Below are 21,679 nucleotides of genomic sequence, written 5' to 3' on the forward strand. Positions count from 1 at the left end.
TGCACGATCATGTAAGCAAGGCATGTCAGAGGGTGGCATGTCGATTATGTCGGCAACAACGTCGGTACCAAGGGCGAGGGACGAAGAGAACCATTTTCCTGCTCGTCGAAACGAGGCGGACCAATAGGCAAAGTTCTCGTCCATCGGTGGCTACCGGAATGTCATCAACAATAGCAACAAGGTCTTACTGACAGAGTTGTACACCAAGGTGTTTGCACAAGCAGGGAATTATTACTGCTTATATCATATAGATCATAGAAAGGGTTTAAACAAACCAATGGAAAGGGAAAGTGTCTATCCTATTTAATTAGAACAATGGAAAGAGAATTGTGTTTAAACACATATTTCAACATATTTCAAGGGTATATCCTTCCCAAGGACAAGCTGAGTATGATATCCATGACAGGATATTACGTAGAAAACTCTTTAGGTAGGGGAGAGAGATTTTCATGACATTATCCATACAACGGTGTTTGGATAATAGAGCAGGAAGCATCTAGCATTGGGCTACAAATGTTCTTGTTGAAATTCAGAGTACCATAGACATGCTTCGAGATAGCATTGACATGGTCATCCTATGAAGATCAGACTTTGGAAACACAAAGGATCCAACAGGAATAACTTGTAGAATAAGTCTTACAATTTCCTCATGGAAGAATGGTTAACCTTGTTAAAAAGGTAACTATAATGATAGGTCCTCCAGCCGGGGGGGGGGGGTGCTAGGCATGACATCAAGTTACCAGGTCATCAAAGGGCCAACATCATAACTCTTGGAAAATTGTCCCAACCATCATATCTGACCGAGATTCAGATCCGATTGGTGTCATGATACCTCAGACTCAGGATGTCCGAGAAGAAAAGGTGCAACACAAATATACGAAATGATATTTCAAGGTTCTCAGGGAATGAACTAGGGGAGTGGGTTCCTGAAACAATAGTTCATCATTAAATCAAGAAGAGGTGAGGAGGTGGCTGATTGACTCAGCGATAACACATCGAGGTATCCAAAAGATGGATATCCACAAGTATGTGGATAAGGAGATAACATTTGTCATATCAAATGATATAAGGAAGTAAGCTCGAGGAAGACATACACAACTAAACATTGGTTGAACGGTGCACCCGAAATATGGGTTGGGTTGCACGACCAATGTCAGAATGGTGATTCAATAATTAATAGTCTAAGAAAGAACGGTCGACCATTAACTTCAAAGCAATAGGGTTGCTAGAAGGGCGGAATCCAAACAGCACCGCTCACCTGTTGGTACCCCGGTTGGAATCAACACAAGGACCAAGAAAGAATGGTGATGGTGAGAAGTATCAATATACCAAGAATTCTTAAGAGGTGGTGAAATTCCCACGGCATTCTTGACATAAGGGTGGTAATACTCCAAGGTAAAGGAGAACAATGCCGGGTAGCAAGGAACTCAAGGTATAACACGAAACACGAACAAGTTTGTGTTGGAGGAAGGCAATAAGTGGCCGATGATAACACAACTCATCGAGGGCAAGGATGGTATTTCTCATCACGAATTTTTCAATAGATCTCTTGGAAGAGCTCAAAATGTTGATGATATTCACGACACATTTATCGCGAGAGTTCATGAAGATGTAATCGATCGGCGACGACATCAAGTCAAGTAATGATGAAGTGAAAGGTTATTGGAACCAAGGGTACGACACAAACTCGAAACCAAGCTTGTTGTTCAAGGCGAAATGATATGGCGATGAGGATCGACGTAAGGTTAGTTCATCGTCGAAAATTGTGCTCCGGGAAGAAGGACGAGGTAGCACAGTTAAAATATAGCATGGTAATGGTATAGCCGATCAGGTTAGGGAAGACGTGATCGCGTACAAACTCGTAAGCAAAGAAGATTACTAAGAGTTGTTTAATCGCGATGCGGACTCGATTCAGTTATCGATGTCCTTGAGTGTTTAATAACTCGAAGCCCATGAAAAATTGTAATCGGTGAGAATGTAGTACTTGATGAAGAACTCATAAGAAGTTATGCAGTTCCATGATAATCTCGAGATACTAGGGGGGTAATACTCGACACAAGATGAAAGTAAAGGTGGACTGGTGTATTGATCCATAGAAGACAATTGTTTTAACTTGTCTGAGAAATGGGATCAAAGAAGAACAATCATGGTCGGAACCACGGTTGAAAGGGGTCATCTCACAGATACCATATGTTAGTTATCAAGGAAATAGTTATTATTACAAGAAGCTTCCATGATAGGATCTACATCGTGTCCATGGGCATGAACACAAAGGTTCAAGGTCGACTCCCACTTGTTCAACGCATAACCTTTCATTCACCTCTCGTATTTCGAAAATGACATTAGTTGTTGAAAGTTTTTACTTGGTGCAATACCAGATAAGTATGACCCGTGACATCTTTCGGGTTCACACGGATTAGGGAAGGCATAGGTTCAACCCATGGGGGCATCTTAGGAACATATACCACAAACTTCGGAGTAAATAATACAAGCTCGAAAGTAGAGCATGATTCACAAAGCAGAGGATACAATTTACCAAAGGCATTATATACCCATGGAAAAGGCTCACAAGGTTATTTAATATGAAGGACACTGTCGGATAAAATCCAACAAAGGAACCGATGGTCCACAAGGGATTTGATGTGAGCATCGGTTCTCAACCAGAGGAAGAAGAATGCAAGGAGATCTGATTATAGAATCATCTGACTAATTCAAAGTTCAAATGCCAAAACCATTATGACTCCCAGATCAGGGGATCAAAAGCAACGCTCTGATCGAGGATGGATAAGTTGAATAGACTTAGGGGTACATCCGACGACAACTTGATTGATCGAGGACCAGCTCATGTTCAAAATGACGTCTGAGCCGGAGGGATGATTTCTAGGACCTGATTGACGATTGCGAGCATTCGCAACAAATCGAATCAATGGACTCAAAATGATAATGACAATGGATGTCAACAAGATTACTAGACTTATGGGATTAACCATAATGCAAGCAATCAAGAATTTCAAGAGCAATAGGATGCTCAGGATTTTCGGAAGATCGAATGGTATTTCGAGGATTGGTGACATACAGGAATCAACTGGGGATGAGTGGATACTCGGTAAGTGCGAGAAATTATCCGTAGGGGTATTCAGGTGACAAAGAACAGCAAGGCAGTAAGCTCAAAGGATTATCGAAGCAACGACGAGTTTTTCAGGGCACCTTGTAATAACAAGACAAACTGGGGATGAATGTAAGAATAACAACTGCAAGTAGTTATTCATAAGGGTTGACGGTGGAAGGGGAATTGCAATCGCGATGAACACAAGTTCTCGGGTTAACAGCGGAGAGTATCTTCGGGGTCTTCACATGCAGCAGACGATCATCAGTAATAAAGCGATCTCCGGGTGAGAGTGATAATGAGATCCTAATGTTAGATTTAGCAAAATTTATTTTAACCCGAATAGAAGAGAGTTCAGAGTCCCAGAGTATAGGTCGAGGAATAAAAGATCCTAGTACCACCCGATGGCGACGTGCGCCCGTAAGGCACACAGCCAAGTTAGTAAAAGTTTTTGCAATGTCTAGACTTGACTTCGGCCAAGGAGTGTGGAAGGGGGATTCCTACAGGCAGTCGGCTCTGATACCAACTTGTGACGCCCCCGATTCAATCATACACTAATCATGCACGCAAATGTGTACGATCAAGATCAGGGACTCACGGGAAGATATCACAACACAACTCTACAAATAAAATAAGTCATACAAGCATCATAATACAAGCCAGGGGCCTCGAGGGCTCGAATACAAGTGCTCGATCATAGACGAGTCAGCGGAAGCAACAATATCTGAGTACAGACATAAGTTAAACAAGTTTGCCTTAAGAAGGCTAGCACAAACTGGGATACAGATCGAAAGAGGCGCAGGCCTCCTGCCTGGGATCCTCCTAACTACTCCAGGTCGTCGTCAGCGGGCAGCACGTAGTAGTAGGCACCTCCGGTGTAGTAGGGGTCGTCGTCGACGGTGGCGTCTGGCTCCTGGACTCCAGCATCTGGTTGCGACAACCAGAAAGAAGGGAAAGGGGGAAAAAGGGGGGAGAAAGCAACCGTGAGTACTCATCCAAAGTACTCGCAAGCAAGGAACTACACTACATATGCATGGGTATATGTGTACAGGGCCATATCAGTGGACTGAACTGCAGAATGCCAGAATAAGAGGGGGATAGCTAATCCTGTCGAAGACTACGCTTCTGGTCACCTTCGTCTTGCAACAGGCAGAAGAGGGTAGGTCAAAGTCCTCCAAGTAGCATCTCCAAGTAACATCTCATAGCATAATCCTACCCGGCGGTCCCCTCCTCATATCCCTGAGGTAGAGCGACCACCGGTTGTATCTGGCACTTGGAAGGGTGTGTTTTATTAAGTATCCGGTTCTAGTTGTCATAAGGTCAAGGTACAACTCCAAGTCGTCCTGTTACCGAAGATCACGGCTATTCGAATAGATTAACTTCCCTGCAGGGGTGCACCACATAACCCAACACGCTTGATCCCATTTGGCCGGACACACTTTCCTGGGTCATGCCCGGCCTCGGAAGATCAACACGTCGCAGCCCCACCTAGGCAAAGCAGAGAGGCCAGCACGCCGGTCTAAACCTAAGCGCACAGGGGTCTGGGCCCATCGCCCATAGCACACCTGCACGTTGCGTGGGCGGCCGGAAGTAGAACTAGCCCCCTTAATACAAGAGCAGGCTTACGTTCCAATCCGGCGCGCGCCGCTCCGTCGCTGACGTCTGAAGTGCTTCGGCTGATACCACGATGTCGGGATACCCATAACTACTCCCACGTAGATGGTTAGTGCGTATAGGCTCGTAGCCAGACTCAGATCAAATACCAAGATCTCGTTAAGCGTGTTAAGTATCCGCGAACGCCGAACAGGGCCAGGCCCACCTCTCTCCTAGGCGGTCTCAACCTGCCCTGTCGCTCCGCCACAAAGATCCACCCAGAGGGCCGTCGGGACAAAGGTCCTTTCAGCCCCCAATCCGTGAATCACTCGCGGGTACTCTTCGAGCTGACCCGACTTTAGTCACCATCTGTATAGTATGTATGTATGTATAGTATATACCCGTGATCACCTCCCAGGTGATCACGGCCCGATAGTATAGCAAGGCAGACTGACAAGAATGTAGGGCCAATGATGATAAACTAGCATCCTATACTAAGCATTTAGGATTGCAGGTAAGGTATCAACAGGTGTAGCAACAATGTCAGGCTATGCATCAGAATAGGATCAACGGAAAGCAGTAACATGCTACACTACTCTAATGCAAGCAGTATAGATAAGAATAGGCGATATCTGGTGATCAAGGGGGGGGGCTTGCCTGGTTGCTCTGGCAAGAGAGAGGGGTCGTCAACTCCGTAGTCGAACTGGGCAGCAACAGCGTCGGTCTCGTAGTCTACCGGAGAGAAGAGGGGGAAGAAACAATGAATACCATGCAAACAAATGCAAATCGATGCATGACATGACAAGTAACGATGCTAGGTGTGCCCAATCGCGGTAGTAGGTGATACCGACGAAAGGGGGAAACATCCGGGAAAGTATTCCCGGTGTTTCGCGTTTTCGGACTGATGAACCGGAGGGGAAAAGTTGCGAGTTCGATAGGTTAGGGGTGTGTGGCGGACGAACGGACTGCGTATCCGGAATCGTCTCGTCGTTCTGAGCAACTTTCATGTTGAAAATATTTTAATCCGAGTTACGGATTAAAAGATATGATTTTCTAAAGTTTTAAATCATTTTTAGAATTTATTTAATTTATTTAATTCAACATTATCCAGAATAGTGCATGCTGACGTCATGATGACGTCAGCAGTCAACAGGGCATTGACTGGGTCAACTGACATGTGGGTCCCGCATGTCATTGACAGTTAGCCTAATCAAGGTTAATTAAGTTAACTAGTAATTAGGTTAATCTAATCAAGATTAATTAACTTAATTAATTCCTTAATTAATTAATTTAATTATTAATTAATTAATTAATTATTTTTATTTTTATTTTTATTGTTTATTTATTTATTTATTTATTTAAACTCCCTTTTTTTAAAAAACGTTTCTGGGGCTGGGGCCCCTTTGTCAGTGGGCCAAAGGCCTAGCGGGTTTGGGCGCTATCGGGCGGGCGTTGGGCGCTGGGTGCGGGCGTTGGCGCCCGACTGGGCGAGTGCTCGCCCGCAGGGATTGCAGCGGGGCGAGGTCACCGGGGCTGCGGTGGGGCGCCGGCCAGGGCGGTGGCGTGGTGGCCGGCAGGGTGGCCGCGGGGAAGATGCGGGTCGGCGCGGCTGGGTGCGAACGGCGCGGCCAGCAGCGGCGCTTGGCGCGGGCGGGGGCGCACAGGCCGCCGCGTGAGGTGGGCTGCGGGGTGCGCGCAGGTGCGAGAGGAGAGGCCAGGGGCGAAGGGAGAGCAACGGCAGGGGACGGCCAAGGCGCGGCCACGGCGGGGCTCGCGCGGTTGCGGGCGAGGGAGAGAGAGGAGTGGGGCGCGTGCTCACATCGAGGAGTAGGGACGGGGCAGCGGGACTCGTGGGGGAGGACGGGGACGTCGTCGGCGTGGGAGCAAATCGGTGGGGGAGTCCGGCGAGGCGGCGCGTGCTCCGGTGAGGTGGTCCGGCGAGGAGGAGGATGGGGACGCGCGACGAGGTGGCGGTGATGACGGGCGGCGCCGGCGAGGCGACGGGTGGATGACGACCCGAGGCAGGGGCGCGGCGTCGAGGCTGCGGGGCGTTCCGGGCGTCGATGACCGGGCGGCGCCGTTGCGGTGGCACCGGCGTTGGGGCGCCGTGGGGCGTGGTCGACGCGACAGGGAGATGGGGACGGGGCGCCGTGCCCCAATCCAATCGGGCAGAGGAGGGGAAGGAGCGAGGGGAGCGGGGGTCTCGTCCCGATCCAGATTGGATCGAGGTGGGGGAGTTTTTTCCTCGATCCCGATTGGATCGGGAGGGGAGAGGGAGTGGCGTCGTGGGGGGGAGTGGGAGTGGTTGCCCTAGGGTTTCGGCCGACGGGGAGGATATGGGGAGTGGGGTGGGCCGGCCTAGGTGGTGGCCTGGTGGGCCAAGGCCGTTTGGGCCACGGCCCAGTGGGGGGGGGCTCCGTTTCCTTTTTGTTAGTTTTCGTTTTTTTTTGTTTTCCTTTCTTTTATTTATTTTCTTTTCTTTTAACTTCCAATTTATTTTAGTTTCAATAAAATACCAAAGTGGCACCTAAATTGTTGTTATAAATTATGGCACAACCACAAAAATGTTTCATCCCAAAATAATATAGTTTAATATTCTACAAAATACGAAAGGCATTTAATTAATGGTTTTAGCTACTGTTTTAATTAGTTTAGTTCATTTTAACATTTTATAAAAGTGTAGTTCCTCCGCCATATTTACTTATGCATTATTTGGCTCACCCTGAACATTTTTGTTTTAATATTTGAAAATTGCCTTTATTCTAAATTTGAAATTTGAACTGGATTTCGATCTGACGCGAGATTAGCCACTGTAATCGAGGTGACGTGGCATCGTTAGTAGAGGTTCACTGTAGCTTAAGTACCCGGGCGTCACAGGCCGCCCCCATCTCCTGGCTTGCCCGAGCCACCGAATACTGTTGTACCGAACTAGGCACACAAGGCGGCTCGCTGGTCAGGGCCACATGCAGCGGCAATTGGCCTTCCTGGCCAAAAGGCAATCCCCCGCAGGGGTTCTTGAGCATCGCCAGCTCCTGGCCCTCCTGGCCGAGACTGGCATGTTTCCCCAGCGCATTCGCCTAGCCCTCCTGGCCCGGTTCAGCGCCTGCAAACTCCTTCGTCGCCATGGTTGCTGAAGAGGCAGGGACCGCAGCCTCTTTCTCAGAGACAGTGAGTTCTCTCACAGCCGAAGCCACCTTGATGACGTCCATAGTCTTGACGGCCTTGTTGATGTCGATGCCGGTAATCAGAACCTTCTCTCCACGGGAAGATCCCCCAACATTAAGAACTCTTCTACTTACACCTTGTCCTTTCCAGTAAGCTTCTACGCTAAGATTTTTAGGGAAGGTAGGCACTCTCTTATCACTAGGAATATTACAAAATCTCTCAGATGTATGGCCTACGATCCCACAACACTCACAATACAAAGGTAGTTTTTCATACCGTACATCATATTTGACTACTTTCGAGCTACCCAAAGGAATAAACTCAAATGTACTCTTCAGAGGTTCGTGCAATAAAACTTCCACCCGCACACGCAGAAATTTTTCCACAATGACATGGTTGCGGTGTGAAACCTCTAGCACCTCCCCAATTTGATCCCCAAAAGACGTACCCATGCTTACGGTCTTGAGCTCAAAAGGGAGGCCGCGTACCTGGACCCAGATAGCCATTACACCCAGGTCGATCTCGGTCGGGTCGCCCTTGCCGTCGAACTCAGCGAAGACGAGACCATCCCGCTTATAGTGCCATGGCTGCGCCTTTAGCACGAGCCGTCGATCACCCTCGGCGGCGAAGTTGAGGACAAACCTCCCGTCATCAGAGGCCACCTCCTGGACGATGACCACTCCTTGGTGTTTCCACGCCGTGGACCGGAGTTCATCGACGATGACGTGTGGGTTGGCCTGGAAAGGGGACAGGAGCCGGCCGACCACGAGGTGGCCGCTGACAGCCTTGCGCGCTGCATCCATGTCGATGACAAGAGGGGTCCCATCCCCTTTGGTCTTCCTAGACGCCGTCTTCCCAGCACGATCGGGGGTAGCCGGGAGCACAGAGGATCCAGCCTCCAAAGACTCTGGCGTTGAGCGCACCCCACCTGCCGGTGCCAGCAGTACGCTAGGATTCACTCCTCCTGATTGTTCTGTCGCTCCCCTCTTCACACTCCCTACCCCCTGGCTCGCCATGCCGCTCAGTGCGTGAGGAAGCAAACAGCAGTGGTTCGCTGTGAGTTGAGACGAACTGAGACACCTCGACTAATCACACATATAGCACCCTAAGCGCCCAACCCCCTCAATCACTGAGGAGTAATTGGGTATCTTAATGAAAAAGGAAAAGCCATAAAGTTTTCATTTCCAAACATTGACAGCGAGAAATCCTCTAAAACTTTCAAAGAAATTGGAATCCACAGATTCCAGAAAAACAATCGTTGACATGGATGATCCCCTCTGATTCCTCTCCTTACTTTCCAAACTAGAGAAAGGATCTATCAAATAATCAGGAGTAATGAACACCTCCTCCTCTGCCTCCTTTTCTCTTTGTTTGTAGATGAAGTGGTATGCCATGTACAGAGGTAGGTGTCCAGGAGTCTACATTCATGATTTGAATGCAATGAAAAAGTGCTTTGCTACAAAGGGAGCTCCCATGCTCGTTCAATAGCAGAGAGAAGGCACATTATCATTACAATCAGTATGTGCTTAACCAGAAGAAAAAATCTGAATTAGGCAATGGTGCAAGCCAGAAACGGCTTATCGGGTTCAATGAATGGAAGAACTTAATAATTCTCATTCAATTTGTCACAATTGTGGTGTTTCTTTTATCATGTGGTCGCATGTAGACATGCATTGACCATTTTTTTGCTTAGTAAGTAGGCACCTGTACCAAAGAGCTATTCTGTGATTTCAAATGAAGCTTGTGTGAACTATTTATATAATGCTTATGTGAGTTCATTGTTAGACTTTGTGACTTCAAATGCAAGTTTGTGTATTGTATATTTGTTTTTGCTGTAGCGATCCGAGGGAAAAGCGGAAGAAATAGAACTGCAAACAAATCTTTACCAAATGCAGCTCTCAGCAAAGTGGCATGCGCTGGGAGCAACTGGCAATTGGCTGTGGCAGTTATGCCGAGCGTGGCTCTCGGCAAGCTGACGGAACCAGTGGCCGTGAAGTCACTTCATTTTGCCGAGAGGCACTGTTTGGCTCTTGGCAAACCCTTTGCCGAGTGCCCGTGTTCTGGCCCTCGGTAAATTTTTGTTTGCCTGAGAGGTGTATGTTGTGTGGCCTTTGCCGAGTGAAACTCTCAGCAAAGCCTTTGCCATGGGTTTTAGGCGCTGAGTGTTCCTGGCACTCGGTGTATGTGATGATTCCAATAGTGCACTACTAAGCAAAGGCGCCAGTGGCGGGCAAACAACTTTGGCCCGCCACTATCGTAATTCACCTGTGAAGAATTTGGAAGAATGTAGGAGTGGTGGGTACTTATTTACGCCTGCCATTGCAAACTCTTGAAAAAATTGGGCGTGTTTCACCCAAATATAGTTGTGGTCGGTGCAGTTCATTACTCGCCACTGCTTGTCCAAGCACCAGTGGCGGACAAGTCAGATGTTCCCATCACTGCTATTTTTCACCCGCGAAGAAATTCAAAAGAGTGTAAGAGTGACATATGCTTATGTGCGCCCGCCATTGTTCTATATAAACCTGTGGCGGGCATGAATTAATACCCGCCACTACTATGTTGGAAAATTAGCAGTGGCGGGTGCTAGGCTGCGCCCGCCACTCATTATAGGCCACATATAAGCCTTTTCCCAGTAGTGAGGTGCCACATAAAAATCAAAACTTTCAGTGGTATCTTCTACTTTCAAATTTTATTATTGTTTTCAATGGAACATCTGAGCGCAAAATGACTGGTACATATAGTCGGTCATGAAAGACACATTTTGAGTTGCGTCCCATTGAAATTTATCTTGTCCTTTGGTCAGGTGAATCAAATTCAAATGGACTAGAAGATGACGAGGGCCAAGCAAATCTCGCCTAAAAGATATGTAACATGGAGAGGAGCTAAGGACTTGTGCGCAAGGGTATCACTCTTATCATGAGCGTTGTGGTACAAGGCTAGATATACTGTTCCTCGGGAATAGCATTTCCTAGCCACTAGTCCTCCTAGAAGATAATCTCTCAGAGTCGTCCTGATCGCGAAGGAACCGAAGCGGAAAATATGTTTCTTTGTCGCCATTAGTCTAGTCCAAAAATGTGATTCACAAGGCTTCCAGTTAGCACAAGGCACTCCTTTTGAGCTTAAATACTTGTTGAACAAGGGGGTTTGTGAGACACCATCCTCCGTAAGAAGTTTGTGCAACCATGTACGGAGTAAGGCATCATTTTTGACCTAGAGGTCCTATATACCAAGTCATCCATGTCTTATAGATTGCAAACCCTACTTCATTTGGTTAGCCTGTGTTTTTTATTTTTAGTGTCCCATTGAAAGAAGAATCTGAACCAGTAGTAATCCAACCTTTTGAAGGACCCCTTTTGAAAGTTGAAAGAAAATGAGAACATATATAGAACCATGTTTGTGAGTAGATAGTTCATCAAGACAAGTTGTCCTTCAATAAAGAGAAACTTACCTTTCCAACTACTTGAGTGTTTCGCTCTTCAATGTATTTCCACGCATTAGTGAGGCTTCGATAATGAATGAATCGGAATTCCCAAATATCTAATCGGGAATTGACCATGCAACAACCAACAAGTCAGTGTATTCTGCGACTGTCTCATTGGCTTCTCCGAAACAAAATAGTTCGCTCTTATGGAAATTAATTTTAAGATCCAAAATTTCCTCAAAAGTTGAAAGCAAAAGTTTTAGGTTTCTAACCTTTTCAAGGCCCTGCCCATAAAAAGAATTGTGTCATTGACGTATTGTAGAATTGAGAGGCTCCTATGCATAAAGTGTAGCACTACTCTCGTAATTTGACCGTTCTGTTTGGCACATTCAATCAAGATGGACAACATGTCTACAACAATGTAGAATAACATTGAAGTCAATGGATCACCTTGGCATAGTCCCTTTTTGTTTTGAAGTGACGACCAATGTTGGCATTAACTCTTATAGTTGCACTGCCTCCGGCGATGATGTTATGGCCCCACTCATGTCATTTTTTGGAGAAGCCCTTCATTCTGTGGGTCGGCTGGAGAAAGGACCATTTGACTTTTTCATAAGCTTTTCAAAGCCAATTTAGAATACTACTATACTCATGAAAGATAACTACTCCATCCAGGATATTCTACTCTCTATTGCCCAAAGAAAAATATTTTATCTTTTTTAGGACAACAAATCTTATCCTATAGAAAATGAAAGTATCATTCGATCTCTTCTCCGTCAATTATATACAAAGCTTAAGATTTCATCATCATCATCCGCGTTAGGCAGACAACCAGTTAGCATGTGTATCAGTCTATGCGTGTGGGTAGAGACAACAATAATGCTAGACCTACGTAATCTGTTACCAAACATCCCTTCTAATCCTCTCGCCCCTTGATTTCAACTAGGGTGGGTCCCCCTTTCGCTCTATCTCCAATAAAAGAATGCCAACTGGCTAATCCCCCGTAAATGTACTTAATTTTCCGTGGATGTAGCATTGCTCGTAGAGACAAGGCCAAGCCTTTGAGAAATCTTATGTGCCCACCAAAAATTGCCAGTGTCCGGTGAAGAGGAGGTTAACGGGGCCCACCCGAGAGGAATCTCAGTAACAAACCACTCTTCTGAAAAAGAGGCCGGCAGGCTGCAATGCAGCTCTGGTTGTACAAGTGTCCGTTTCACCCTCCCAATCCACACGGAACCAACCGCTTTCTCCTACCCAATATCACCTTTGCCCCTTTTATACAACCCAACCTCACTCTCCTCCCCTCTCCTCTCCTCTCATCAGTTCAGCTGTGTATCTTCATCTCTACCATCAGTCCCCCTGAAGATGTATCACCAGCAGCGCGAGCTCCTGATGCCCCATGAGGGCCTGGACATGGACGCTGGCCAGTCACACCACCTTGCCGCCGGCTCAGCCGTCCCCGCAGAGCTCAACTTCCACCTCCTGTCCTACGTCGACACGGCCGTCTCCCCGCAGCAGCCCACCGTTGAGTATTTCTTCGGCGGCGCAGACCAGCCCCATGCGCAGTTCGAGCAGCTGGCCGCCAACCACCAGGCGATGACCGTGCTGCGGGACTACTACGGCCAGTACCACCCCGCCACCGCCGACGCGTATCTACCCGGCGGCGGTCCGAGGACCGGTTCGTCGTCCCTGGTGTTCGGTGCTGCCGAAGAGGAGTCGGCCTACATGGTAGGCGGCTTTCAGTGCTCCCCCAAGCCGCGGGCGAGCGGCAGCAGGAAGCGGGGCCGTGGCGCCGGCAGCAGCTTCCACGGCTTTCCGGCCAACGGCAGCGTCGAGAAGAAGGAGAAGCAGCGCCGGCAGCGCCTCAGCGAGAAGTTCACCGCTCTCATGCTTCTCATCCCCAACCGTACCAAGGTTTGCACCTTCGATGCGTTCGTTCATCTTGTTTTTAATTCGTCGCACTTCGCTTATCGATCTTGTTTTTTTACTAATCTCGTGATTCTTTAATTTTTCTGGGCTTCAAACTGTCAATTAATTAATTTGTAGGAGGATAGGGCCACGGTGATCTATGACGCGATCGAGTACATCCAGGAGCTTGGGAGGACGGTGGAGGAACTGACGCTGCTGGTGGAGAAGAAGAGGGGCCGGCGGGAGCACCAGGGGGACGTGGTGGATCCGGCGCCCACGCTGGTGGCCGGAGATGGGGAGTGCTCTGCAGGCGAGGTGGCGGCCGCGGTGATGCCAGCGATGCCGGCGCCGCCGCAGCCGATCCGGAGCACGTACATCCAGCGGAGGAGCAAGGAGACGTTCGTGGACGTGCGGATCGTGGAGGACGAGGTGAACATCAAGCTCACCAAGCGCCGCCGCGACGGGTGCCTCGCCGCCGCGTCCCGGGCTCTGGACGACCTCCACCTAGACCTCGTCCACCTCTCCGGCGGCAAGATCGGCGACTGCCACATCTACATGTTCAACACCAAGGTAGTCACATCGTCACAACAGATCTCTTAATTAATCTACATATACCATGCATGTACGTTCAGTGTTCTCAAGAATCAAGATATGCAAAAGAAGGATGGTAATTTTCTTGTTCTCATTTGTTGATGTGTATGCAGATTCATCCTGGGTCTCCAGTTTTTGCAAGCGCAGTGGCCAGCAAGCTGATCGAAGTGGTGGATGAGTACTAGCAGCTTGTTATCTAGTCACAGCAGGAGCGATGCGTTTCTATATTGCTAGCTAGCTAGCTAGGGTTCCTGGATATCTACATCAGTATTTCAGTAGTTCTCTACTTTAATTTTGGACTGTTTGATCCAATGATTGGTGAAGACATTGTCTGAGTGTTTTGGCATCTGAATTCTTAGGGTTTGTATTGAACTTCTTGAATAAAATAATTAACTGAAACTTTTCAGTTTGGACTTTGGACCAATGATTAAAAAAATGTTTTTCAGATTATATGTAATTTTCTGGATTATTCATGAGAGAAAGCACATAAGCATGCATGGTGTGAGTAGGTTGAGCAGACGGTTGTAGATCTGGATGAAACTGGGTAGGTGAGTCTTTGTTGAGCTGTGACTTCTCCTTCAGATATTATTTTTGTGTGGTTGGATGAGAGCTTAATTACAACACCATACTCGAGTACAATATTCTGTGCCCAAAAGTAGTTCAGAACACTGACCAGAGGCGGTTCAGCAAGCAGTCGCAAGCACATTCAGATATGCTTCCTTTTGTTCCCTCAGCCTGCAAAAGTTTTTTGACTTGGTTTTGGCCGGTGCAATGATTGCTGTTTCGCCCTCGTCTTTGCCTGAATTTGCCCTAGTCTCTGCTAGAGACTCGTGGTGAAGATTGGAGGCAAATATTATTTACATTGTCCTGGGAATGTTTAGCATCATACATGTCCTATCATTCGTCATTTCTTCTTATCAAATTACATACTCCCTTCGTCTCAAAATAAGTATCTCAACTTTATACTAATTCTAGTGTAAAGTTGTACTAAGGTCAAGACATTTTTTTTAACCTTTTACATGCCTTCGCTACCCCCGCGTTGCCAGCCCCTGGCGACACGGGGGGCGATCCACCGCCGCCGGCCCTAGGCCTCCGCTCTAGTCTCCCCCTCCTGCTGCCGCCCGAGGCCATGCCGGCATAGCCTGGCCAGTAACGGCGGCGGCGGGGCCCTCCCCTCGCGCGGTGGTTGCGATTTCCTATCGGCGGCTGCGGCTCATGGCTCGGCAATGCACCGGCAACAAGGAGCAGCGGGCGCCCGGCGGCGAGTGCGATGGAAACAACAACGCAGGCGCATTCTCCCCGTGGTTGAGGAGCACCTGTGGCGGTGGCACATATCGCGGGCCTCGCCTTGCCCAGATGGGCTTCCGCGGGCCGGCAGATCTGGAGGGCGTCTACAGGCGGGCATGGTGGGCCTGGCGGCGCCACTTAGACACCGTGGTGGTGCCGTGGCCGGTCAGGCGGCGGCGGCCTGGATCCATCGTCCAGTCCCCGGCAGAGATGGCGGCGATCCGTGCACGAGATGCTTGATGGAGGTCCTTCGAACAGATCCGGTTGAAAACTTGCTTTCGACTTACTGCCAAAGCTAGCGGTGGCGGCGCTATTTTGTGACATTCCCTTCTTTAAGGCATCGCCAAGGAGAAGTTCAAAGTCACTGTCTGCTACCTCCAGGGAAACCCTAGATCAATATATCGGAAAACGGCGACATTCTTATGTCGTTTCCCCCTTGGGGGCGTTGTTCTTGGAGGTGTGCAAGGGCTCAAGGGACCAGTGGACCGCATCTTTGGTGGAGCGGTGCTTCATCCTACACATTGATAGCGACGGATCTCGATGGCGTGGCGCAGTGCAGATTCGATGTCCGATGTGCGAGGATGGACTCGCGCAGGAGGACGACGTTGTCTGGTGTCGTGGTGGCGTCAATGGCAGAGTGACCTGGCATGGTAGATGCAACAGTACAACTCTGAAGATGGGTTGGTGGCAGGTGGCTGCGGCGGCCTCATACCCGGCAGGCGTCCTAGTTGAGGAGTGCGCCGGACTGGTGGGTGCCCCATACTCGGCAGGCGTCCTGGTTGGGACCTCAGGTCTTAGACGTTAGGTTTGGCTGCGAGGTCTGTTTGGTATTAGGCCCAGACTATCAGCATCCCTACATCAACTGGATATGAGTAGCAACAGATGTTGCCTAGATGGTGGCTTTAGTCTTACTGTTGTATGGCTTTGTAAGGTCTTATGTGAATAATTAATAAAGTGGCTGCATGCATCGTCCAGATGCAGAGCCCGGGGGTCCTTCTCCATTTCTAAAAAAAAGTTTATTTCTTTTAGAACATAAGTTTCCGAGAGAATGAGCGGTGAGGCTATTGTTATACTCTTTTTTAATTAATAAGAGGAGTAAACCCCTTGACCAATGAGTCATGTAGAGAAAAAAAGCTTCAGCCTACACTGGTATATAGAGTATTATGCTAAATTACACTGTGGCTTTCTAAGTAAAGTTGCATGTAGCTAGTAAGTTATTGCTTAGATTCACATTATCACCTTTGATCTTTTTATGTGGCAGAAGCTTAAATGGAACACATTCAATTTACATTGTCCTGTACGTCATGGAATCTCTGACATTCAATTCACCATGATCTTTCTTATTTCATATCTTATTATATCCATAATCAGCTGAGCTAACCATGTTTTTGCGCTCGGTTTTGTTAGATAGAGAAGACCTGAACGCGCATTTTCATGGAAATTCAAATGTGAGATCTCAAACAATGTTTCCCAAAGAAAGATTAATGACACGATTTGATGCTATTTGATGGCCAAACACTTTCAAGAAGATCGAAAGAATGCACACAGGAAACAACCTGCTCAAAGTGGTAGCTTTCATGAAGTCGTGTGATATTTTTCTCTAGAAGATTGATATATTGATAGCAAACTCGAACCATCAACGACCTCCATGAAAACTATTCTATTCCATTACTTTTCACATGTGATTTTTCATGTTTTTCCTTGCCAAACTCTTCAGAAATCAAAAATAAATAAATACAGGTCCACATCAATGGAAAGAAAACATAGTGGTTTCCATGAATTGCATCAGCGAGGTCTCATTATTTACATTTAGTATGTAATAATTGAAAGCCATCGCATACCAACCATTCCATTCCCAATGGCTTATATCCTCAAGCTAGTGCTCTTCTCTCTTTTCCTTTCAAAGATTACTCTTATGGTTGGTCCAGGGGAGGAAGTTGTTGAGACTCCAAGTGGTGTCGCCACTTCCATTGGCTAGCCGTCATGTTGCTTTATTATGCCGAGTACCTCGATTTTGTACTCGACATAGGCTATGGAAAGAACCCATGAAAACACTTGGCATAACCCGCTATGCTGTCCAGGGGTATGCCGAGTGCTGCATGGCCTGTGAGTGTAGCAGTGGTAGGGTATCCACATCAGACAGTTGTGAGTGATGCGTCTAGGTAGCTTACATTGAGCAGTTTGACTTGGTCCAACACATCATTGTGAGATTGTACGGGCACGTATCATAAGAAGAGCAAGGTTGGGCTCGTCACCGACTGCAGTACATTGTATCTCATTTGATTTCAATCCCGAGCTTTGACAAGAACCACTCGGCATGTCGTATCACGCCATCCTTGGACATAGACACAAATGGCATGGTAGTGAATGTAAGCACCCAACAGCTTGGAGTGATGAGTCATGCCTTAGGTGTTTGTGTCTAATGCAGGAGTACGTGTGGTGGTTCTCTCGGCATGAGTAGATGAAATGACATCCTCACCCATGAACACAACATATATCTTGGGGAATGCCCAACACTAAGCCCAAGAGCTAGAAGAGAACGGTGGGATCGATTTCTTGGTTTATAGGTAGTTGGACTAAAGAATGCTGGAGCCGGGCATGGGATGATGCAAAAAATAAGTGTTGACTTCTCGGTCCTTTTTCATGGACCTATTAAAAAAATTGTGTAGAGGTTGACTTAGCGCCAGCAATTAGCGTCCACCATAGAAATAGAAGGCGCTATGATGATTTATTTTTATGATATTTATTCTCTATAAGTGTAGCATTGAACTTGTTCTTACTCGCTTGGCCTCTGCACAACCATCTATGTGTGTGTTGCTCCTTATTGGTCAAGCCTATCCCCATGACAAGGTAAAACCCTTGAACTATAACTGCAATACGCATCTCAAAGTAAGGTCCTGCTCTAGTCAAAGGTTATTAGAAAAACCACCAGAATTGGGAAACATTAAGGAATCAGAAAGGAACAAATCTGCAAAACATAGGAACAACAGATACAAAAAACCAACAGTAGTGCGATTTTCGGCTTTTATGAAAACAAACACAAGAAAAAGAGGATTGACATGTGGGTCCTAAAGATTCAGTTTTTGGTATAGAATTATATATTGAGCAACTATCTGCAACGGGTCCTATGTTGCATAGACCAACCATTTAAATGTAGGCCTCAATATGGATGGTTGATGAGCCATTTTTATCCATTCTCTCTCTTTTTCCTCAGGTATACACCAAACAAACAAATGAGCTGCAGCAGAATGTCCGTGTTCATGTGAAATCATGGGCCCAAAAATCATTTAGGGGACCCCTAGTTAGTGTTTACTTTGAAGGAAATACCAACATAGGTGAAAGAACATGCGGTGCCCCCATGTTTGGTTTTGGTAATCGATGACAATCTCTATGGACTAATGGTTGCCTTGAGTTATATTTGAAGGTTTTGTCCATAGACTTTTCTTGGAGTACATGTATTGGTTTCAAGGAGAGTTTGTGTCGACCAAGGTGCTGTTCAAGGAATTACCTAAAGATTGGCCTTGTGAGAGGTTGATCAAGACTAAGTCAAAGAGTGAATCAAGTTGATCAACCCACAAAGCGTAGAAGATGTACCGAGAGGGATCAAGTGATCCCATGGTATGGTAAGAATTGTCAATTACGCTTTGTGTACTAACCCATGGTCTTTGTGAGGGTTCTTTGTGGGGTTAGGTTGCGGTGTGCAAGTTCAAGTGGAGCATCACGAAGAGATCAAATGCTTAAAGCTTGCCGTCCTTTGTGGTGACAATGGACTTGTGAAGATGTGCGGAAGAGTGGCTCACCCATAGTGGAGTATGGGGGAGCAACCAACTAGTCTTCATCGAGTCAACACAATCAAGAAAGGTTGCGGTGTGCAAGTTCAAGTGGAGCATCACGAAGAGATCAAATGCTTGAAGCTTGCCGTCCATTGTGGTGACAATGGACATGTGAAGATGTGCGGAAGAGTGGCTCACCCATAGTTGAGTATGGGGGAGCAATCAACTAGTCTTCATCGAGCCAACACAATCAAGAAAGGTGGTCCAACTTGAGGAAGTCAAGATCATCATCATCTAGCTCAAGTGGACCATGTGCAAGGCAAAGGTTTTCCATTGATAGGTTTTCTATTTTACCGGTCTCATGATGGTAGTTGGGAGACCGGGTTATAGGATCGATTGCCGTACTATCAAGGGGGGCTCTCGATGAGTATCTTGATCATATCGTTCGTTGAGAGCTCAAACCATTGCATCCTTGCATCATCTTTCTTTGTTCTTGTTTGGTTCTCTTTGAGATTCTTAGAGCTTTTGGTCATCTTGATGACAAACTCGAGTTCATCAAAAACGGAGTTCACATGCTTCTTCTATGATGTTTTCGATGTTGGAGGTTTTGCCGGTTCTTCTCGGTTGGAGGTTTCACTTCTCTATTTGTTGGCATACCTCCCCTGCCTCTTCTTACTATAACATGCTGTTTTGATGTTTTGATGTTGGAGGTTCACATGCTGTTTTGATGCTACTCGTCGTCTTGTTTCCAACAAGCTTGAGTTTGCTCAATTCGGAGCTCATATGCAGAAGTTATGGCAGTTCTGGTTTTCTTGAGTGTGGTTTTTGTCAGGGTCCCAGCGGTAGTACCGTGGTACCCAGCGGTAGTACCGCTGAGGAGTCACAAGCGGCAGTACCGCTCCGCAGCGGTAGTACCGGTGGTGACTCCGCAGCAGTACTACCGTTGGCTTACCAGGTCCCTACCGTGTCGATTCGAGGGGTCTTTTTCTGTGTCAGATTGTGCGGTACCTCGCTGCGGCAGTAGTGCGGCAGTACCGGTTTTGTTGCTCCGTTTCCCTGTTTCTTCTGCCTGAGCGGTAGTACCGCTCGTGTGCGGGCTGAGCACATAACGGTTGGATTTTCCCCCTCCTATAAAAAGGGGGTCTTCTTCCCCATTGAACCTTATCCTTTGAGCTCGTGTTCTTCCCCCATTGTTGACCTTCTTCGAGCTTGCTAACTCTCAATTCCTCCATGGTTTCTTGCTAGTTTTTGAGGGAAAAGAGAGAGGAGATCTAGATCCACATTTCCTCCAATCACTTTCTCCTATATGTGAGGGGAACCCCTTGGATCTAGATCTTGGAGTTCTTTGTGTTCTCTTTCTTGTTCTTCCTCTCATTTTTCTCCCTAGTATTAGTTGCTTCGATGGGATTTGAGGGACTTGGGCACTCCGTGTGCCCTTGCCATTGCATTTCGTGCATCTGTTTGAGTTCTCCACGGTGATACGTGGAAGTTACAAGTTGAGAAACTTATTACTCTTGGGTGCTTGGTACCCTTGAGCTTGTTCCTCTTGGGTGCTTGGGCGCCCTAGACAGTTGTTGGTGTTCGGAGCTCAATCATTGTGGTGTAAAGCTCCGGGCAAGCGTCGGGGTCTCCAATTAGGTTGTGGAGATCGCCCCGAGCAATTTGACGGGTTTCGGTGACCGCCCCCAAGGGTTGCCAAAGTGTACGGGTTCGGTGACCGCCCCCAAGGGTTGCCATTTGTACGGGTTCGGTGACTGCCCTCAAGGGTCCCTTAGTGGAATCACGGCATCTTGCATTGTGCGAGGGCGTGAGGAGATTACGGTGGCCCTAGTGGCTTCTTGGGGAGCATTATGCCTCCACACCGCTCCAAACGGAGATTAGCATCCGCAAGGGTGTGAACTTCGGGATACATCGTCGTCTCCGCGTGCCTCGGTTATCTCTTACCCGAGCTCTTTACTTATGCACTTTACTTTGTGATAGCCATATTGTTTCTTGTCATATTTCTTGCTATCACATAGTTGCTTATCTTGCTTAGCATAAGTTGTTGGTGCACATAGGTGAGCCTAGTTGTTTTAGATTTTGTGCTTGACAAATTAACCGCTAGGTTTATTCCACATTTGTTCAAGCCTAAACCGTAATTATTTTAAAACGCCTATTCACCCCCCCCCCTCTAGGCGACATCCACGATCTTTCAATAGGCTAGAATTCCTTAGAAATAATTTTCCGATAGCTTTCCAAACTGTTTTCCTCCATACCAAATGGGGACTAATAATCCAGAGAAGACTGCGACGGGAAGCAATCGAGTCAGTACATTGACTTTCTAGATATCACACAATTGCCTAGATTGCAAAAGCCTCATTGTTGGCATCTTCTAGCAGATAATAATTTTGCACTAAGGCAATGCACACCCTTGCACAAAATATTTTTAATGTAAGCACTAAATTCCTGATGTCTTCTATTCTCATGCTAGCCTTCCTAATTTTCGTCCATTGTTTTGTGAAAGATTACATATGAGAGGAAGGTGCTGAAGTTTAGTTACTCATGTAGCATGAAGGGGTCTCTTGACTGAGGCGAGATGGCTCCTCTCTCCTCCCTCTCTCCCCTCCCTTCCTCCCCTCTTCCTTGCCTCGGTAGGTCTGCCCCCCGCCCTTCCCCGGTGGCCGGTGTCCGGTCGCCATCCTCTCCGTGTGCAGCTGCTCTCCCCCTCTCCCCCTGGCTCTTCGCAAGTGGGTTTCTCCCCTCCCTCCTCTCCGATGCCGGTGCTTGGTTCTCGTTTTTGGGCCCTGGGGTCGGATGTGGAGGATTCGCAGTCTCCTTCCCCCTTCCCCGGTGGTG

The 21,679-nt window shown here is 47.4% G+C and overlaps 1 protein-coding gene across 1 annotated transcript; it reads left to right on the forward strand.

Moving 5' to 3' along the window:
- The first annotated feature begins 12,545 nt into the window (after positions 1 to 12,545).
- On the forward strand, positions 12,546 to 14,208 carry LOC119330996 (transcription factor TIP2-like). The gene is made up of 3 exons (XM_037604154.1): positions 12,546 to 13,199; positions 13,332 to 13,763; positions 13,898 to 14,208. The coding sequence occupies exons 1-3, from the start codon at positions 12,651 to 12,653 to the stop codon at positions 13,967 to 13,969; spliced, it is 1,053 nt and encodes a 350-aa protein (XP_037460051.1). The 5' UTR covers positions 12,546 to 12,650; the 3' UTR covers positions 13,970 to 14,208.
- The last annotated feature ends 7,471 nt before the right edge of the window (positions 14,209 to 21,679 follow it).

The sequence above is a fragment of the Triticum dicoccoides genome, chromosome 7A (genome assembly GCF_002162155.2).
Source record: "Triticum dicoccoides isolate Atlit2015 ecotype Zavitan chromosome 7A, WEW_v2.0, whole genome shotgun sequence".
Classification (NCBI taxonomy): Eukaryota; Viridiplantae; Streptophyta; class Magnoliopsida; order Poales; family Poaceae; genus Triticum; species Triticum dicoccoides.